At 42.7% G+C, this 20,879-nt stretch overlaps 1 protein-coding gene across 2 annotated transcripts in view; it reads right to left on the bottom strand.

Annotated features, from left to right (window-relative positions):
* Positions 1-17,359, bottom strand: part of IQCA1 (IQ motif containing with AAA domain 1) — a 192,859-nt gene extending 175,500 nt beyond the window's left edge. The window contains exons 1-3 of one of the 2 annotated variants that reach the window (XM_031968250.1): positions 17,123-17,359; positions 6,609-6,933; positions 1,947-2,066 (exon numbers count right to left, since the gene is read on the bottom strand). In XM_031968250.1, coding sequence (XP_031824110.1) covers positions 1,947-2,066; positions 6,609-6,933; positions 17,123-17,133 — 456 coding nt within the window. In that variant the 5' untranslated portion in view covers positions 17,134-17,359. Of the gene's footprint in view, positions 1-1,946; positions 2,067-2,202; positions 2,269-6,608; positions 6,934-17,122 lie in introns of those variants that run through there. The other variant, XM_031968251.1, reaches the window with a different exon arrangement.
* Between the last annotated feature and the right edge of the window lie 3,520 nt (positions 17,360-20,879).

Here is a 20,879-nt window from a genome sequence, read left to right as displayed (position 1 = left end):
TATATATATGTATGTATGTACATTTCCTATAGAAGAAACACAAAAACATGGTATCTTTAAAGGTAGAAGAATTCTCTTGCATATACTTAAATGAGCTCTCGGGTGACTCTCAGAGGTTCTCCTCGCCTTTGCTGCTTATGATCACAAACTACTGCTTGATTGCTGTACACGCTTTATGGCCTATTGTCTTTGTCGTCAGGCCAGAAAATACTGGGGCAGTTTTTGTAGTGATCTTTTTTTTTTCCATAGAAAATTTTGTATTGATATTTTTTGGTTTTAAACCACGTGCAGTTCCCAGTGGGATACATTTCTCTAACTCTATATCAGTTCTATAATCATTTTTGTTTCCAATTTGTCTATTTTTCTTCTAATTTTGTAGATTTCCTCTTTAGTACATCTGTTTTTCTGGGTCTGAAGACAACAATTTGTCCAGGTGCCAATGATAAGTCATCAGGAGACTCTTGCCAGATTCACTGCCAAACCCAAATCCAAACAAAAATCAGTAACAGGAATAATCTCCCAGGTCTTTCAAAGAATCCTCAACTTCTAACCACTTCCTCCCTCTTCCCCTTGACTCTCTCTTCCTTTCTAGGCAAACAGGGACTGTGGCTGCTTTGGGGTTCTTTCTACTGACAACAAGACATCACTACATATTACACTCCTGGAAAACTGATAGCTACAGACAATAGCATCTTATTAGTCCTAGTGCAATCACTGTTAAGACAAATGTTTCCTAACTACATATGCTAAATTACTTCATGACATAATTATTTGAGCAAAACTAAATTCCTTTCAAAGGGGTAACCATGGAGGCAAAAAAATTTAAATGCCTATTGTGTTAGTTCAGGTTTATACAACTTATTTTCAACCCAAACCTTGAGGTCAAGGTTTCCTTTCCCAAGCTGCTTTATGTTTGGTGAACTTTTGGTAATTATTAATTGGATTGGTTCCCCCATTGTTCATTCCTTTATTTGTTCCTTCCTTCCTTCTTTTTTCCTTTCCTTTCCTTCCTTCCTTCCTTCCTTCCTTTCTCCCTCCCTTCCTTCCTTCCTTTCTTCCTCCGTTTCTCCCTCCCTTGTTTCCTTCCTTCCTCCTTCCCTCCCTTCTTCCCTTCCTTTTTTTCTTCCTTCTTCCCTTTCTCCTTCCTTTCTCCCTTCCTCCTTCCCTCCCTCCCTCCTTTCTTTCAATCTGACCATGTCACTCCCTTATCCAATAAACTCCCATGACTCTCTATAGCCTTTAAGATCAGATATAAATTCTTCTCTTTGTCATTTAAAGCTCCTCTTAACCTTGCCTCAACCTCCCTTTCCGGCAGTATTCTCCTACATTCCCCTTAACAGACCCCACAATCCCCCAGACTGGCTGACTCATTGCTCCTCCCCCAGGGCACTCCATTACCAGACTCAATTCCGCTGTTTTACCTAAGTGGAATTCACTCTCTCTTCACCTCACCCTCAGAATTCTTTACTTTCTCCAAACTCAGTTAAAGAAGCACCTCTACAAGAAGCCTTTATATAGTCCTTCCTAACATAATAGGCCACTAATTATACCCCTAATAATAACAATTTTATATAATAGGCTTTCCTCCCCGGCCCCCCACAATAACCTCCCTTCATTCACTCACACATATACCTGTAGCACGCAAGGTCCTTAACAGCATTTTTGCCTTTGAATGCCCAGCGCCTAGCCCAGTGTCTGGCACAAAGTGAACATTTAAAAAATACTGGTGATTGATTGCTCATAGACCCTATTTCTTGGTGCTCTGTGATTCTTCAAGTAGCATTGATAAATAAAATGTCAAAGTAGTATTTAGCTTCAAGGGGACTGTGCTGAAAGTCTGTAGCCTTCTCCCACCGGTACCAAGAAAGACAAGGTTTTTCAGAAATAACCATGGAGCTCGTTACAACAAAGCATGTTTTTGAAAAAGGAAAGGCCCAGGTACAAACCAGGTGCAGATCTTCCAATCCAGCATTGGCCAATATCTGAGCAAGGACTTTCTCTCGTTCTCTTAGTACCTCCATCTTTTCCTTCAAAAAGTACTTTGGAATGGGGATGTCTAGCTGGTCCTGGGGAAGGAAAGAGACCAAGGGTTTGTTTGGATTCCAGCAGTCATATAGAACTTTAACAGCTCCCACTACACGGAGCTTTGAGGTCTGGCAGCCCTCCTAATCCCATCTGCCAGATAAGAAAACTGAAGCCCACCTTGCTTAGGGGCACCGAGGAGCCTAACTTAAGAGCCCGAATTACCATCTATCCCAACAAGGCTGGTGATTGAGTTTTATTCCTATTTTTATAAGGAACAAGCAGGTGCAAAATGACTTCACAATGACTACAATGTCATGAGAAAAGCCCTCACTATGGAGTCAGAGGCTGAGGTTCAAGGGCCACCACTGACATCTTGAGCCCCCTCTGCTTGGGTTTTCATTTCCTGTTCAATAAAATGGGAGAGTTGGCTTTGGTGGCCTTGGAGGCCCCATTCAGTTCCAGGTCTATGAAGCAACAAGTTAAGGATAAGAGAAAAAAAAAAAAAACAAAACAATGACTAAAATCATTTTAAAAAATAAAACTGGAACAAAACCATACTAATAATAACTAATTGGTGAAAAACAAGTCTAATTTTAAACGTTTTCAAAGAATGTTAATTTTCAAGCTTGTACAACAATATTTCAGATTCAGCTGAAAAAGGGTTGCCAGGGAGAGGACTTGGAGAATTTGCTTTAAGGAACAGATAAATTTGTTGTGGGGGCACGGAGTGTTTGTATGTAAATGATGCTTAAGGACTTCTAAAGAATGTTTTCTGTTATCTTCTTAACCTTTCTTAGCCTCCTGCTTTCCAAAGCAAACTTCTTTCTCTGTGAGCTTGTTTGCTCAACCTTTCCTTAAACAAGAGGAAAATTCAGCTCATCGCCACTGAGGACTCTCACTAATTCCAAATCACTGAACTCCAAATAGTTACATTCAAACCGAGCCAAATTCTATGGTTGCAGGAGCAAAAGATTTCCCGGTATCTTTCAAGGGCTGCATGAGACAAGAACCAAAGCACAACTGAATACTCCCCAAATTCTTAGTGCTTGATATGAATGTACTGAGTATTTATCACATTGAAATTGGATTAGGATTTGTATTAATTTCAGAAAGCAGCCAGTTTAAAAAACGAGAACTTGAAAAAATATAAAGTCTAATTTATAGTTTATATATTATTTATAAATATATAAACACATTTATATATAAACATATGTTAAATAGTATATATTTACATAATTATGTAATATATTTATATAACATAATATTAAATATAATTTCTAGAGTGACTTCAATTTTGCTCATTATATACAGCATAATTGTGTGATTTCTAAGTTAGCATTAAAAATGCCAATTGCTATTACTGATGTTTCAGTTTGTTAAAATAAATCTTTAAGATAATTCAGTTTTTTAATAAGATATTTCACCCAGATACTATTGAAAGCTAGTATTTATATAAAACAAAACACTGAAATCATTTTAACAAATTTGGAGAAATGGATGTTTTAAAGATATCAACATATAAATACTAAGTTATTTTCCTCTATCATTTTGCTGTCCTGTTTCCAAGAGTACATCTGTCAAGTCTGCCATGGGGAAGTTTCATTAGAAAATTCATTAATTGGGGCCCTGTTTATACTTTATCATAAACCCTAATGATTTGTTTGTTTGAAAGAAACCAAAACCTTCATTAAAGCTGTTTGTGCTGTGAGACACATTTTATGTTTCACACCAGGGACAAAACACAAGGCAATATTTTTACATATTGATACATGCAATTAAAATATAGGATGTTATTTAAACTAACAAATTAACTGTCCTTTTCGAAGAACTATAAATAGGATTCTCGTTCCAAAATTGGCTAAAGATTGTTCCCTGCTGAGAACATTCTTCGTTTGTAGTTTTAGACCCAAACACATAGGCATTTTTCTTAAGGATGCTATCACTATGACTATAATGTACAAATGATATAATAATCTCCTGTTTCTGCTCTAAGAAAAGTACAAATTACAACAAAATAGCTTCATTCCAGTCTGCTAACAATTGCACTCAAATGTTGATTAAATGTTCACTATTTTAAATTTTGGAACCCCCACTGCTTCTAGGCCCAAGTACTGAAAGCCCTTCCCAGCCAAATTTATTATGCATTATTCCCTTTCATGTTGTTGCCAGAAAATGTCTCTGAAGCTTTGTCCTTCCCCATCTCTTCCTTAGAAAACTCCTATCTTCCTTCAACATTTGGCTCAACTATCACCTTCAATAAAAAATCTATTCCCTCCCCCCCTTTCCTCCACCAGGTTCTAGACCCCCTAGGTCTTTCTGAAATTATTTTGTAGCTACCCTTTCTATAGTTTGCATTTATTTGTATGCATCCATATTATTTCTCCAATAAAATGGGAGCTCGTGGAAAGCAGGGGCTGTCATTTTTTGCTTTTTATTGCTGGTGAATAGCAAAATGCCCGATGCAGAGTAGGCTCTTAATAAATGCTTGTTGAATGAATGGATGGAGCAGTTGAAAAAAAATAAAAAGAGAAAATAGTAGTAACTTCAATCTTTAAAAAAAAAAAATGTTGTGGCAAGAGTACAAGTGAAGTTGGATCAACAAGATAAAAAAGTAAATTTAGACCCTCAATTCAAGCTACAACTACAATAAAATCCTACTGTGTCATTGACTTGATTTTCTTAAATCACAAGATATTGTAAATAAAAGAAAAATGTATAAATTTCTAATATGGAGAAGAGAAAATGTTTATTGAACATATGGAAGAAATTATTCAGATAATGTCGGATTTAATTTTTCCAGACTAAAATGATTTTGGCAAGGGAAAAAATAAAGTAGAAACAGATTGTGAGGGAAATCCTGGTGGTAATAGAAAGCAATTGTCATTTAAAAAAAAGTCTTTGTGATGTTTTTACAAGTGATTTCTAGATATAAGCCAGCTCCATCCCTAATAATAAGTCTTCCTTTGTAAACAAAGACCATTGTTGTTACTGAACTCTTTGAGGAACAGGATCTACCTTTTGCCTCTTTGTATCCCCAGCCCTTAGCACAATGCCTGGATCAGAATAAATGTTTATCAACTGCCCAATTTATCTCAAGGATTGTGTCCGATAATGGGGCATAAGACACTATGTCTATTATGCCGCATATCTCTTCTACAAGAGGAAAAAAATACATTTGCTCAATCTCTTCCTCCTTTTAGAGCTTGAATGACTTCCAAATGACTGTTGTTGAAGAGCGTCTCTGATCTTACCTAGAATCTATAGTCCATCACACGGCACTAGTCAAAGCCTTCCCTTCTAGGTAAGATATAACAAAGTTTATGTTCCAATGATATTGCTTTCAAGAATCTTGAATTGCCTCCATGTCATAATAAAATTAGTTATTTAAGGAAGTGAAATATATACTCAATAAATATTTGCCTTTGAATTAACTGATAAATAGTTTTGAACTTCCCACTTTATTATAGATTCCCTGGACCTGAATCACTTTATCGGTTTAGATTCTCCATTTGTAATAGAAATAATAATTTGTTGGTGATTTTGAGGATCATCTGATGCCTTGCAAGCATGCTGAAGGAAATGATAACATTTAAATTTTATGCTTTAAAGTTTTTTTAGATTAATTTAAAAAAAAATGTTTGTGTTTTCATGACCCAAACATTTCCTCTTTCTAGACCTGGTTTTGGTTCTGTCATCCTAGAATTTTGATGCCTTCCACTTAAGAAAACTGACTAATTAAGTCAATTCTATGATAAATATAATATAATAGTATATAATAAATAAATATAAAAAGACAATCAAGACAAATGACTAGCAATTTATGGATACCAAAAGTGTGGTAATTTGTTCTGAATATAAAAGATTAGAACAACATAGTAGAGCAGAAAGGCTCTCTAAGACTAGGGAGGCAGAAGATCTGGGTTCAAGACCTCTAAGCTGACCTCCTAAATAAAGGCTCCAGCTCCAAGCTCTGTCCTTCAGTGCTCATTGAGGGCAAACAGGCAGCCACCACCGTGGGGAAACGCTGAAGCACTCCACTGGGCCCCAGCATACACTAGTAGCCAGCACTGGGTCCCCAGCTCAGGTAAGCTGTCAGACCCCCACCCTCTGCCCCATACTCTCAGTACAGCACCAAGGCTCTCCTGTGGGCCTCTGGGCACCAGCAGGGCAACACTGATGTTGCCAGCCCCAGTGCAGAGGGCAGATTGTCAGCCTTGGCACCCTGGCACAACAGGTGTGAGTATGGTGGGTTGACCAGGCCCCTAGCTCCAAACCCAAGATGCTTGGGACAGCCCATGAGGTAGATAGCACAAGAATTAACCCCATACACAGGCAAGAAAGTGGAGATTCACAGGTAAAGTGATTCAACCAGACTGGCACATGGTGTGAGAACCAGGTTGCCTTAGTCTGTGTCCAGTGGTCTTTCTGCCATACCACCCCACCCAGTGAGCCCAGAAACTAAGACATCAACCGACCCTCTCAGGAAATGTGATGAAGGACCGTCTCACCAGCTTCTAACCCCAAGAAAAAAGAGGCAGACAGACAGACAGACAGAGGGGACGCTGACAGAAGGCAGAACTTACAGGGGCCAGTTTCAGGTCTTGTAAAATGTCATCAAAGTAGTGGAACTCTGAAAACTCCAGCTCGACCATCTCGTTCTTGAGCTCCAGGATGCGGCCCATGACGGCGTCCAGCACCTCTCGGATGAGGATGCGTTTCTGTGGATGCACCATCTGGTCGTAGACGTTCTCCAAGTTGCGGAAAATCTGGACGTACTTGACGTAGAAGGTGGCCAGCATCTGGAAGATCACCATCTGGTCCTGAGGTGGCTCCAGAGCCTTCTCAGACTCCCCCTCCAGCAGAGAGTTGAGGGCTTCTTGGGCTTCTCCCCACATCTTATTGTAGGTTCTGAAAGAAGAAACAACAACTCCAGGAATGGAAATATAAAGGAAGAAGTTGGTAACGCAATAGCAGCTGGAGAAAGAGACTGCACAGAGTCAGGAGGATTCACCTTCACGAGTTCAAATCCAGCCTCATGCTTACTGTGTGATTCTGGGCAAGTCGCTTCACCCTGTCTGCCTCTAAACTGGAGAACAAAATGGCAACTGCTCCAGTAACTCTACCAAGAAAACACCAAATGGGGTCACGAAGAGCTGGACATGACTGGAAAAAAATGACTGATGCGTAGGGGTCATCAGAGCCTATAGGTCCTCACAGCCAGAAAAAGGCCTCAGACCCATGGGATTTACTCACTGCATTTGTGTGGGAGAATGAGATGAGGATTCTGATCAATTGACCCTAGTAGCTGGGAGCTAGGACAGATGAAGGACAAAGGAGGAGCTGCTGGTTTAGTGGGGGTCAAAGAAATTTAACAATGAGAAAAACAAATCAAAATATAAATTACATATCAATCAGGAGGCTTTGAATTACATGAAGAAATACTTCATGTGTACAGTCAAGAAAAATCAAGGCAACAATCACTTATTCTAAACCCAGCCCTGTGCTGGAGATACAAAGAAAGGGAAAAACTCAGCACATCTCCTCAACAAACATATAATTTAACGGGCAGACAACATGCAAACTACTATGTTCTAAGCAAAAAATATACACCGATGTTTTAAGCAAAAATAGACAATACTGTGCTAAGAAAGGGAAGAATAAAAAGATAACAAATGAAGCTGTCCCCAGCTCTCCTACAGCATACAAAGTACTTGAATCCACCTACAACCCCTTAAAAGGCAGGCAAATTAACACACTAATGAGATTAACAAACACTTCTAAAAAGTAGGGTACTTTCAGGAAGAAGACCATTAGCTTTAACTCTCACTGTTTGTTTTTATATGAAGATGCACTGGGACCTAGCTCTTTAGGCCACATAATTTATGTTTGCACAATTAAAAGGGATTGTACCATTTTGCTCACTTTTGGATTAGATGAATAATTACTATACAAATCCCAAAGGAATCTAACAGAGTGTACGCTGCAGCTGTCTGTCTTGATTTAATATGAAAAGCCTACATTTTGCCAATTTCCCATGTTTTTATGGGTTCTGAGCTAAGGCTGTCAGAACTATTTTCCCCAGGTACTTAACAAACAAATTGCTTTTTCATATATGGGGGCAAAGGGACTCATGAGAAAGTGCTTCACTCAGATTAGTTGGGGGAAAAAAAATCCTATCTGCACATAGAGCAATCAGTGAGAATATTAGCTCCAGATTGGAAAATAAAATACATAAAGATTTAATGGTTTGAAAAATCCTCTTTTTTCTTTATCCTCATTCCCTGGTGAGTGAGATGTGATCAAATAATAAATAAAGTCCCTAAAATAGTTGCCTAGTACTCTGCAGTCAATGGAATGCCATTATGTTAATTTCGTTACTAGAAATATAATTGAGAGCTTAATTTGCATTTGTCTACAGGGAAAATGCTATGTAAACTAAGTTAGAATAGAGGACTAATGAACTGATCACAAGGTTAACAGATTCCATACATACTCTGCACAGTCTTCTTAATCTTATCCCAAATCTCCTCGGCAAAAATAGTCAGCACTCAATCATTGCTAACTTCACACACACACACACACACACACACAAAGAAATGATAATTTAGGTATTAATTGAAGTTTATCTACCACTCCCCATTGGGGGGGAATCTGGGCGTACCAATACTTTTAGTGTATTTTTTAAAGTTTTAGTTTAAAGCCCAAACAAATTATGTTAAGCTATAAAACTTACAACTATACTAAGATCTTTTATTGTTATTATTCATTCTTTGTTGTTGAAGAAAATCCGTGACATCATGGATGATGTCTTGACTTGCATATGAATTGTATTTAAGTGAGGCAGAATTACACAGACATCAGCTTCACTCTTTCTATATATTCCTGATCATCTAGAGCAAAAGAAAACTGAATAAATCCAGGAAAAAGATCACGAGTGAGGTGTCATGTTAGAAGAGTGATGGCAGACTTCATTTATCTCTTAGGATCCTCTTTTTACCTCAAGGAAGGGCTCTAATAAATTCTTGCTTTTCATTAACAAAAAATTCAACCTTGAAAAGGCAGAAGGAATAACAAAAGGAACTTTAATTTGAATCCCATTCTCACCGAGAAAGAAATTTGGTAATTTGAGTGGAAAGGTGGGGAAACTTGAGGAAAGTGACTGCTTGATACAAAGGGAGGAGAAAACCAGCATGGTCCAGCACAAACCCTAGATTTGGAGAGGACATATTACAAGGAGTTCAGAGGAGTAACAACAGGTAGGATCACTTGGAGTCTACAGAGGAAATCAAAGAAGGAGAAATTGGAAAATTCTTCCAAAATGATGTTATGAAACCTAAAAGGGAAACTATGCTAATGAGGAAAATAAGAATTGGCTAAAGAGGCCAATACAGATTCCCAATTGAAATATGTAAAAGAGGCACAAAATTAAATAAGTAGAAACCCACGACTGAGGATGAAGAACAGTCCTGTAAAAATAGCAATCTGAAATGCTACAGCAAATTGAAGTGAGTCTAGAAAATAAGGTTAAATATAAGAAAAGAATTGCTGCTGCTTTTTTAAGGTTCCATCATCAGGGAAAAAAAGGAGTGAGATCAAAGGATAAGACCAGATCATAATATGGCATGGATTATATGCTGACAAGTGAGACAAGCCAGAGATGCTCCATTCTTATTTTACTTTGGTTTTTTTCTGCAGAGGGGAATTGACCATTTCACTGTAAATGATAAAGAAAAAAATAACTAATGGGAGAAGGTGATAGATAAACTTTCATGTCAGCTGACCTAGGTAGATGGCATCATTCAGTACTGAAAGAACTGGCTGATAGGATTCTTCATCATATTCAATGAGATTTCAAAGATTTGGACAATTTGGACAATGGAGTGGGCATTGTGAGACTGAAGGAAAGCAAATAGTTTTCTAATTTTCAAAAAAAGAGAAGACGATGGAATCTGCAAGCTACAAGATCATGAGGAAAATTGGTTTTGTAAATTTAAGTGCAAAGAGACTAAAACAATAGATATTTTTAAAGTATTCACTATGACCAAATTAGATTTATACCTAAGATGCAAGAAGAGTTAAACTTCAGAAAAATAATTGGGGCAAATTCATTATTTTAGAAGTAAACCACTTCCAAACACTTGATACCAACAGATATAGAAAAAGTATCTGGTGAACTACAACACTAGGGTTTTTTTTCTTTAAAAAAGGAAGGAAAAAAATAATTTCAAAGGACAGAGAAGCTACATTTTAAAATGTAAGTACAATGTTAAAACTTATTTATCAAAAAGAAATACTAGAAAATTTCCCAATAGTATAGACATAAAGTAAGGGTGCCTTCTTTATCCACTATAATTTGACATAGTTCTAGAAATGTTAATGATATAAATAAGACAATTGAAAGAAATTTAGGCATAAACAGAGGCAAAGAGGAAACAATTTATATTTGCTGCAAACATCATGATTTTTTAGAAAACTCCAGAGAAACAGTAAAGGAAGCTAATTAATGAATTAATTATTTCAGCAAAGAAGCAAGTCTAAAAATACATACCTCCAAATCATCACTATTTGTACTTTCTACACACACACACACACTCCACATCACACACACACAACTCTCTGTGCCTTGGCTGATGCTATTTCTCCACCTAGAACTCTATTCCCAACCCTTAGCTCTAGCAATACCTATCAATTCCTTCCTGCCTTCAAGATCTAGTTCCTATTATATCTTCAAGAAGCTTTTCTTGATTGATCAAGTTTCTCTCAAACTCAGTTCCACATTTTTAATATTTCATAATATTTATTTGGGTGTACTGTTATCTTCCACCTCTAGCTAAAAAATTTCCTTGAGGGCAAGAAGCAGGTCTTAGAAATCTTTGATGAGGGTGAACAAAGACTTATCAATACCTGACACTGATCAGGAACTCTGGCAGCTTCAGTGCAGGAAGATGCGGATGGCGCTGTCCAAGTCCTGAAGTCACGTACACTTTGCCAAAGCGGGAGTGAGCCATTGCTTCCCTGTCACCTTTGATACTTCCTCTGCTACTCCAAACCCTGCCCCACCAAGTCTCAGTGGTTCACATTTGTCTTTTTTTCTAATCACAGCTTCATCATCTCTAGTCTGGACTATTGTTAACAGTCTCATAATTGGTTTTCCTGTGTAGAATCAATCCTCACTTCAATCCATCCTTCTCAAATCCTTCAAAAAAATCCTCTTAATTTGTAGATATAGACTGCTTAGGCCAGAATGATTATGTCTTGCTTTATAATCTAAAGTGTCATACTGCTTCTCTTTTCAAAAAAACCATCTGTAAATCACTATGGCCAGTCATTTAAAGTTCTCCACAATCTGGCTCCTACATTTCCAGACTTATTGCACATTAGTCCCTTTTATAACACTAGTTTTTAGGCAAGGGAGTGGTTTTTTTTTTCTCAACTTGATATCTTGTCTCCCATCTCATAAATATTCCAGAAGCTGGCCCCCTGTCATTGAGCAGAATCAAAGTTCAGCTCAAATATGAGCTGAAACAATCCCTGATTCCTCCAGGTGCTGGCAGTCTCTCCCTTCTCCAATGCCCATAGCTGCAGGGGACATTATAGATCATAAATCCCTGAGACACAGAGAAGAGAATGAATGCCAAGATCAAACCTATGTCTTCTCACTCCAAGTCTTTGCACTCCAGCTGAATAGAAACTTCTTGAAGGTAAGGATTGTTTCATTTTTGTCTTTGCCCATTTCCTGACCTGTAGTAAATATTTAAGAAACATTTGCTGACTTGAATCACAGCTACTCAAAGCAAATCAGCTCAAGAAACCACAAGAGGAAGAAGAAAGCATTTCGAGCTAGATTTTGAAGTGAAGTTTGATGGTCATTCCATTGAATAATTGTATTGGTATTTATATCCTGGAAAAATATCATAGTGAGATAATAATCTAGGTCAACAGTGAATAAGAGAAGGGTATTAGGTTTGGCTCTTTTGTAGAAATTCTCTAGGACATTCAAAGATCCAACTGTGTCTGACACAAAATCCATCTTTTTAACCTCAATCTTGCTCTTTTGATTCAACAAAGCTACAAATCTTGGAAGACCACTGTAGCTGAAAACTGTCAGTACCCGTCACCTCAGAGAGACATACATGGTGGGCCTAAGTCAACTTTGGATAGATCCGTGATGATATATCACCTCTTCTTCAGAAACTCCCATAGTGCTCAGCACGCTTGAGATTAATGTTCTTTGAATAAATGAAATACTATCAATAAAGATTGGCAAGTGAGAAGTGAAATAAAATATATAATTTAGGTAAAAGATGACCAGAAAAGGAAATGAGCTAGTTAGGAATTGAGAGCAAAAGTAGACAGTCTGGGAGTTATTTCTAATACCCATAACATATTTTAAATTCCCAGAAAAAGGTCCCCAGGCCAGCAATGTCTTTTCCTTTTCCCTTCCTTCCTTCCATCTCTCCCTTCCTACCTCTTCCTCCTTGCTCCCTCCTTCTTCCCTCCTTCCTTAGGCAATTGGGATTAAATGACTTGCCCAAGATTACACATATGCTAGGTGTCAAATATTTGAGGTTGGATTTGAACTCAGGTCCTTCTGACTGTATATAGAGCTGGTGCTCTATCTACTGTTCCATCTCGCTGCTGCCAAATTTTTTTTTTTTTTACATCAATACAGTGTAACCACCCTTCAAATAGATGAAAACTCTTTCCTCACTAAAGTCATCTTCACAAGACCCCATTTTAGAAAGGAAGCAGAGAACTCTTTTGGAAACACAGCTGTATTTAGTATACAAATCCTTATCTCTGAATTGCAGCTGAAGGCTAGAGAAAAGCTATTTCTCCCAAATGTTAGTTTGGGGGACTTAGCTCACCACTGGGGGTAGGGTGGGGGAGTAGAGGTGGGAATCATCCTGGGCCTCTGCATTTACAGAGACCACCACAAGTGTTATGAGAGTTGGACCTAAGGAAAGGGGAACTAGGAAGAAACAATAGCCATCTGCAAATTGTCCCTAGGGGCAAGAATCATGTAAAAGGAGAAAGGTTGGATGGGGTTGGAGGCCATGTCTGAATTAATAAAATCGCATAACTATTTAAATTGCTGAGTCTTTTTGTTTTTCATTGAAGTTATTATAAATTTTTTCAAAATATATTTTTAAAGTGAATTGGGGAAATAATACTCATAGGATCCATGAGGAAGAAAGTGATATGTTTCTAGTTCTGGCTCATGAAGTGGTAATGATTGCAATTAATTTATCAAATACTGGGAAACTTGACAAAATAAATGGAGAAAGTGTAATTTTATATAAAATGATGGATAAAGACTAGACTTGTGGTTGCATTGGGACAGAGAAGGCTTGGCCAGGAAATTCTTACTGATCCAGGTCATCATTTTTAGAGAAGTAGAACTAAAGGACAAGTGATTTGTATGGCTCAGAGTCCAGCCTTGCCCCCAAGGCTTCCTGGCTCTGAGATCAGCTCTCATGCCATTGTATAATCTTCCTTCTGATAAAAGAGGAAACATTTTTTTAAAATCTTAAGCTAAAGGAATCAAAGATCTCTTTTCAAAATGCTACAGAGTAGTGGGATTTAAGGAGAGGAAATGATAGGAATCCTTTGTACTCAAAAGGAGGATGAAGCTCTCCTTTTTGAGCAAATCTAAGGGCTTCTGTCATATAATATCACCCCTTAAAGTAGGGGCTTGTGGACAAAATCGCTCTCACCTACCCTGTGGACATCCCCTTTGCACTTCTGTCACTACGACCATCAACCCCCCCAGTGCCATCGCCCTGTTCATTCATTTTCTGCCTTTCCTATTCTTTTTACTCAGTTTCAATGGCATGACTGACCACTTTCATGATGGCATTTCATTGTCATCCCAATGGGAGCCTCATACCAATGATGGGGGCCTTGACATCATTTAAGATTGACAACAACCACCAATTTTTCTGCCTCACTTTTCCTACATCCAGTCTTCCTTGAGTTTTGTTGGGGAAGAGCAACCAAATGATTCCATGGCAAATGCATCCCATGCCACGTCATCTGGGCTCTCTTTGCTGTATCTTCACAGTACTTTTATTTTTCTCTTCCCTATACATTCTCCATACTCACTGTTCAACCCCTTTTATTTCCTTTTTGAACCTCTGTTTTGTAACTCTTATTCTTTCCTAAACTAAAGGCTTTCTTCCCAATTTACTGACCAAAGGATTAGTATCCTTTTTATTTTTATTTGAATTAGAATTACAAGAGGCCTTACAGACTATTTGCCCAATTTCCTAAATTTTCAAATAAGGGAATTGAGAACCAGAGAGCCAAAGTGACTTAGCATCAAAGAATCACAGGTTCACAGAACTGAAAGATTTGGAGGTCACATAATCCAATCCCATCATTTTAAAAAGGAAGAAACTGGGGCACAGTAAATTTAGGTGATTTTCCAAGATTGTTTATATAGTAAGTGGCAGAGCAAGGATTTAAAGGATTAAAAATCAAAAAGAAGTCTTTTTCCTCCAGAAAAAAAAAAAAGTTCTTTCCACTGAACCATACTGCTTCCTTAAAGAGATGGAGGTATTAAGGATTTATTGGTTTGGGTTTTTCCCTCTTTTAATGTGCTCAGTGAGTAGTTAGAAAGGCAGATTAATTCTTTTAAGGATTTTACTAGTCTCTATTTTAAAAAAGGGACAGACTACCTGATGATAGAAACACTTACTTCCCATCTATGGTCTTTAGAACTTCTCTCCCCATTCTCACTCAGGCTCTTCTCCTTCCCTTCAACTTTAAACATGGCGGGCACTTTCTACCTATCCTATCTTGCACTCTCTGGCTGTGGCTCCATCAGCCATCCTTCTTTCTTCTGTATCTCTTACCATCTCTCTAACTCTTTCTGGACTTGCTTGTAAGTTGACTTCAGTTCTCACCATTCTAGTGACCTTAGAGAGCTGTTGTAGCAATGGGTTTCTAAAGGCCAAATGCATTAGTCTTTTCTCAGCTCTTTTCCATCCGGATGATTCTAACGTGTAAAACTATTGGCCCTTTTCTTCTTTTTCAAACATTTTTTCCTTGACACAATCTTCTGTTTCCTACTTACCCCCACCCCCATCCTTCTCCGTCTCCCATCCAGATTCTCTTAATTCTTCTCTCCCAACATGTGTATGATCCAAAGCCCTGTCCAGAGTCTTCCCTTTCCTCTACACCATCTTCTGTGAAGGTTTTTCTGGAGGCAGCCTTAGTCTCAGTTGAAATAAATAATTACTCCAAAATGCAGCCAGCTGGTAAAAATGCAAACGTTTATTTCTCCTTCCAAATTAGCCCGGTTAGCTCAGAGACCTGTCTCTCTGCTTGAGTTCCCGCAGCTTTGTCCTTGGCTTCTGCCTCTGCTTGCTTCAGCCTCCGGCCAGCACCAAGGTAGAAGATACGAGGAATCTCTCTTGCCTCGAAGATAGGGCTTGTGGGCTTCCTCCCAGAGTGCTCCTCTCCGAGCCCCATCGATGTTCTGGAGAAATCCCCCCCTATCTCTAAGAGCTTCCTCCATATATATCCTCTCCCAAAGGTTAACGCCTCCTTCTCGAGGCAGGGATCATGGGTTATCTCCCAGAGTGCTCTCTGGTCCTAAGAACTCCAAGGGAGGCTGAATTCAGACTAAGCAGCCCTGAACGCTCCCAAACGTACTTAGGTACTCATGAGCTCTCTAAAGGTGCGAACACAAGCACGCCTCCATCAGGCGCACTCAGCACCTAGTTCGAGTTCTGGCCCAAACGCCTCCTTCCAAGAGTCTTCCCCGGTGCTCCCAGCGCTCCGGCTCGCCCTCCTCCACTAGGACGCAGCCCGGTGCTCCCAGCGCCCCGGCTCGCCCTCCTCCACTAGGACACAGGCCGGTGCTGCCAGCGCTCCGGCTCGCCCTCCTCCACTAAGACACAGGCAGGTGCTCCCAGCGCTCCGGCTCGCCCTCCTCCACTAAGACACAGGCAGGTGCTCCCAGCGCCCCGGCTCGCCCTCCTCCACTAGGACGCAGCCCGGTGCTCCCAGCGCTCCGGCTCGCCCTCCTCCACTAGGACGCAGCCCGGTGCTCCCAGCGCTCCGGCTCGCCCTCCTCCACTAGGATCCGAGCCTGACTGAGCTCGGAAATGCCCCACGACACAGGAGGGCTGCCCCAGGAAGGGGAAGCGGGAATGAGGGTGGGGCTGGCTCCCAAAGGGGAGCCAGGAAAGGAGAGCCGGGTCGTTCGGAGCCAGAAGGAGCGCAAGGCTCAGAGGCTGAGCCAAAAGCTCCCGGAGCAGAGCAAGCCACCACGCCGTTTCCGGCACGTGGCGGGCCGGAGAAGGCGCTGCGCAGGCGCGGCTCGGCGGCGGCCCGGGCCGGTGGGGACTCATCACTAAGTGATGGGCCCAGAACCGGAGCTGCGGGCGGGGCGGCGGCCGCCCGGGCGGCGGGGGGCGTTCCGGCTGCAGGCAGGGGCCCCGCCTCCTTGCCGAGGCACCGCCCCCGCGGCCCTTCCCGCCAGGCGGAGCGCTCTCCTTTCTCGCTGCGCTTCTTGCTTCTCGCTGCGCTGGCGGCCCGGGGCTGACCCCTTTTGCACGGGCCGGTCCCGCCGGCCCCGGCCAGAAGCCAACGCCTCCTCCGGGCTCGACGTCTCCATCCCTTGGCCGACCCGCAGGGGCCCGGGCGCTCCCACTCGTGGCCAGATGGGGCTTTTCCGAGGCAGGCGGACGGGCCGAGCCTCCGAGGGCGCGAGTCGTCCCAGCCACGGGCAGGACTTGAACTCAGGGCCTTGCGCGCCGCCGCCGGCGGCTCCGACTTCAGCGCGCCCGGGGAGGCCGCGCCCCGGGCCTCCGGCTCTTACCGTGCACAGCGAGCAGGCGGCGCGGCCCCGGGTCCCTGCAGATGTAATTACTGTGCTACCGGCGCTAAGTGGCCCGGGGGGGGGGGGGCATGTTGCAAAGAAGGCCGCGCGCGCTCCCGTTCGCGGCCGCCCCCTTCCCTGGCCTGGCGCCGCCCCCTCTCCCCTGCTTTGGCCCTGCACATGGCTGTCGTCTGCGGGGCTTGTGGTATACTAGAAGCCCCGGCTCGTCTTCGGGGCCGAACCGCCCTCCCCCGCGCAGATACTCACGCGTTAGACATGGTGGGGCCGGGGGTCCGCTCCCAGGGGGCGCAGAGCTGCACAGGAGGTGCAGCTGCTCGGCAACGGGACGCTGCGCCTGCGCCGAACCTCCCGCCCGCCCGCTCCGCGTCCTGCCGCCCCAGGGTTACTATGGAGACGACGCCGGTGCGTGCTGCGCCGGACGAAGCATCCAGCGGCGGGGAGGAAGCGACGCCGCTCAATGAGAGGTCCTTAGCGCAGCCCCGCCTCGCCTCCCTCTGAAGCTCTGGCTCCGCCCCTGGCTCTGGCCCCGCCCCTGGATCTGGCTCCGCCCCTGACTCTGGCTCCGCCCTTTGGCCCTTTTCTGTCTCTGAAAGGAGCCTCCCCCCCAGAGCCAGCCTCCCCCCAGTGCCAGCCTCGCCCCCCGAGCCAGCCTCGCTCCCAGAGCCAGCCTCCCCCCCGAGCCAGCCTCCCTCCCAGCCTCCCCCCAGAGCCAGCCTCCCCAGTGCCAGCCTCGCCCCCCGAGCCAGCCTCGCTCCCAGAGCCAGCCTCCCCCCCGAGCCAGCCTCCCTCCCAGCCAGCCTCCCCAGGCCGCCTCCCCGGCCAGCCTCCCCGGGCAGGCATCCCCAGGCCGCCTCCCTCTGGCCTCCCCAGGCCAGCCTCCCCGAGGCGAGGCATCCCCCAGGCCAGCCTCCTCCCGTTTCAGTCAAGCCCCCTCTCAGCACCTGCTCTTCCCAGCCCGCCTGGCTCCGTCCCTTCCCCCTAGGTTCCTCTTTCCAGACCCCTCTACCCCGCCCACTGAGCCCTCCCCCATCATCATTTCCCAGCTTCCCCCCAACCCTGCCCCAAAGCCCCACCCTTTGAGCCCCTCCCCAAATCCTTGACCCTTCCCATCTCCCGGGCTCCTCTCCGCCCAGCCCCTCCCTTCTCTCCTGGTCTTCCCCCCCCCCCCCTTCTAGGACCGCTGGAGCCACCTCTTCCTCCAACTCTCCCAAAACCTTCCTTTGTCCCCTTCCTCCCCACTCCCCTAAGACTCTCAGACTGTTGTCCCAGCTGCGACCCTTCCCCTTTTGCAGTTAAAGCAAAAGATCCTGAGATCTTTCCTGAGATCTGTCTAGAACCCAGGACATCCGTGAGCCCGGTAGCACCTTGGACAAGTCCTTCAGTTCCTTTTAAGGGCTCGGAGGTGATGACTAGGAAAAAGCATGGGAAAAATCTTCCCTCCCTCCCTCCCTTCCTCCTTTCCTTCCTTCCTTCCTTCCTTCCTTCCTTCCTTCCTTCCTTCCTCCCTTCCTTCCTCCCTTCCTCCCTTCCTCCCTCCCTCCCTTCCTTCTTTCCTTCCTTCCCTCCTTCCCTCTTTCCCTCTTTTTCTTTCTTTCTTCCTTTTTTCTTTCTTTCTTTTTCCTTCCTTCATTTCATTTCATTTTTTTTACAAGGGAAGGGTAAACTGGGGAGGGGTGGGAGTATCGTTGAAGAAGTGACCATCATGTAAGAAAAGATTATAGTACAAAATTGGAGGAGAAAAGCAAGCCACTTAATGACCCTGGGCCTCAGTTTCCTCATCTGTAAATGAAAGAAGTTGAATTAGATGATCTCTGAGATCCCTTCCAGGTCTAGATTTCTAGGAAAACTCTTAGACTATATTAGTAAAGAGATGATGATGATGATGATGTTGATGATATGCATGTGTGTGTGTGTGTGTGTGTGTGTGTGTGGTTGTTCAGTCATTGCAATCATGTCCTGTTTTCCATGACCCCATTTGGAGTTTTCTTGGCAGAGATGCTGGAAAGGTTGACCATTTCCTTCTCCAGCTCATTTTGCAGATGAGGAAACTGAGGCAAATCAGGTTAAGTAACTTGCCCAGGATCACACATCTAGGAAGTGTCTGGGCCTGTTTGAACCCACGTCCTCCTGACTTCACAGTCGATTCCACTTATCTACCCTTCCCCCCCCACATATACATGTGCATATACCTATTCACACATAGGGCATATGCATGCATGTAGGATAGCTGTATTGTGCATGTACCTGAGCCTTGGTCTCTTTAGCTGGACCAGGCTGGAAATCTGGTGGCCACTCACAGCCCAATCCCACGGATCAGCTTTGCCTTTTATTTCTGATCTCAGGGTGTTGCTGTATTGCTGCCACTCAGAACTCCCCAGTTTAAAGGATCCTCAAGCCTTGAGAGCTCCAAGCATCAGGGATTTTAGATGCAGGTCCCCATGCCAAGTTTAGTGAACCTTTCAAAAGGGACAGACTCAATATCAATGACTTCCTTAAGAACAGGTTTTACCGACTAACGCCATTCCTTTTTTGACAGTTATTAAATTATTCTTTCATCAGAATGCCATAGATTGAGTTAACTCAGATTTCAGCCAAGTCTTCAACACGGAGTCTGCTGTAAATCCTGCATCCAGGGGACTGTCTCATGGTCTCAAAGGCCCAGAAATCCGTGAGATATTCTTGCTCTCTGGGTATGTTGTAGCCCCCATCGAGGAAACACAGGGAAGGAAACTCATGCATTGTTCGTATTGAATCATATGCTGATACCCCTCCCTTTTGAGCATACTAATCACAGTACTAAAGCAGAAAACTCCATCAAAAGCAGAAAAACATCCACAAAACTTTGTACCAAATATATGTGCAAATCCGGAGACTCGATCTTGGACCTCTGAGTGCCTCTGATGGAAGAACAAGAACGTTATCTCAGAAGTATACAGACTCCGTGGACAACTATAATCCTTCTCAAGGATTCTCAAGAAATACTCATTCACTGCTCACTCAAAATCTTCAGGGTTTTGAACATCATCTCATTTTATACATTCCCCCTCACATTGTGACCAAGTCTCTCACACAATCAGAATGTAATCATCATTACTTAGGTTCATCTGATGGCTTTTAAGTAATCTTCAAACAACCTAAATGTTGATTAATCTATTGATGAAGACATAGTCTCACCTGATTGAAGTATCATGCTGTAGCATCTTTATCATCCACAATAAGTGGGATGAGGTAATTGTCTAGGCTGCTCCTCAGCTATATACTGACATAAAAGTAAACTTTTTGTTCAAACTAAAGTACTAGTTTAGTGGACAAACTGTTGGACTAGGAGACGGGAGATCTGGGTGTCAATCTTGCCTTTGACACTTCATGGTTGTGTCACTAACTGTAGGCAAATTTGTTCATTTCCCTGAGTCTTAGTTTATATAACAGTAAACTTCATCATCTGCCTTATCTTATAATTGGCAGGGAAGGGATGCATTAATCTGAGTTATCCTGTTATTATCATAGGATCATAGATTGAGAATGGGAAGGGTCCCCTTTGTTTTACAGGTGGGGAAATTGAGGCCCAAGGGCATCTTGTCCAAGGTCACCCAAATAGTGAGCATTAGAGACAAGTTTGAAGTTGTTATCTGGTTCCAGACAGCTCTTTATTATTATTATTGTTAATCATTTGCTGCCTTCCCTATGCTGTAGCATTCAGCTCTTTGTCATCAGGTACCCACATGAATGACAACTTCACTCATCTCCTACTTGTGTGAAAAATCACCTAATATCTCTGGGGTTTAGTTTACTCATCTGGAAAACGATGACATCCCCCTGTCCCTGTTCCCCCAAGGACCTTGCCAGCTTTTATTTTGTAATAATCAGAACTCACTAAGAAAATATATTTCCAAGAGTCAGTCCATTCCTTTTGCTCTCTTTTAATAGACTTTGGAGACTTTAACTAAATAATAGCAGGTCATTGGAAATTTGTGTGTAGGGGAGAGAGCTTTACATTTGGAAG

Source organism: Sarcophilus harrisii, chromosome 4, assembly GCF_902635505.1.
Source record: "Sarcophilus harrisii chromosome 4, mSarHar1.11, whole genome shotgun sequence".
Classification (NCBI taxonomy): domain Eukaryota; kingdom Metazoa; phylum Chordata; class Mammalia; order Dasyuromorphia; family Dasyuridae; genus Sarcophilus; species Sarcophilus harrisii.
This window is presented reverse-complemented; position numbering and strand designations above follow the sequence as displayed.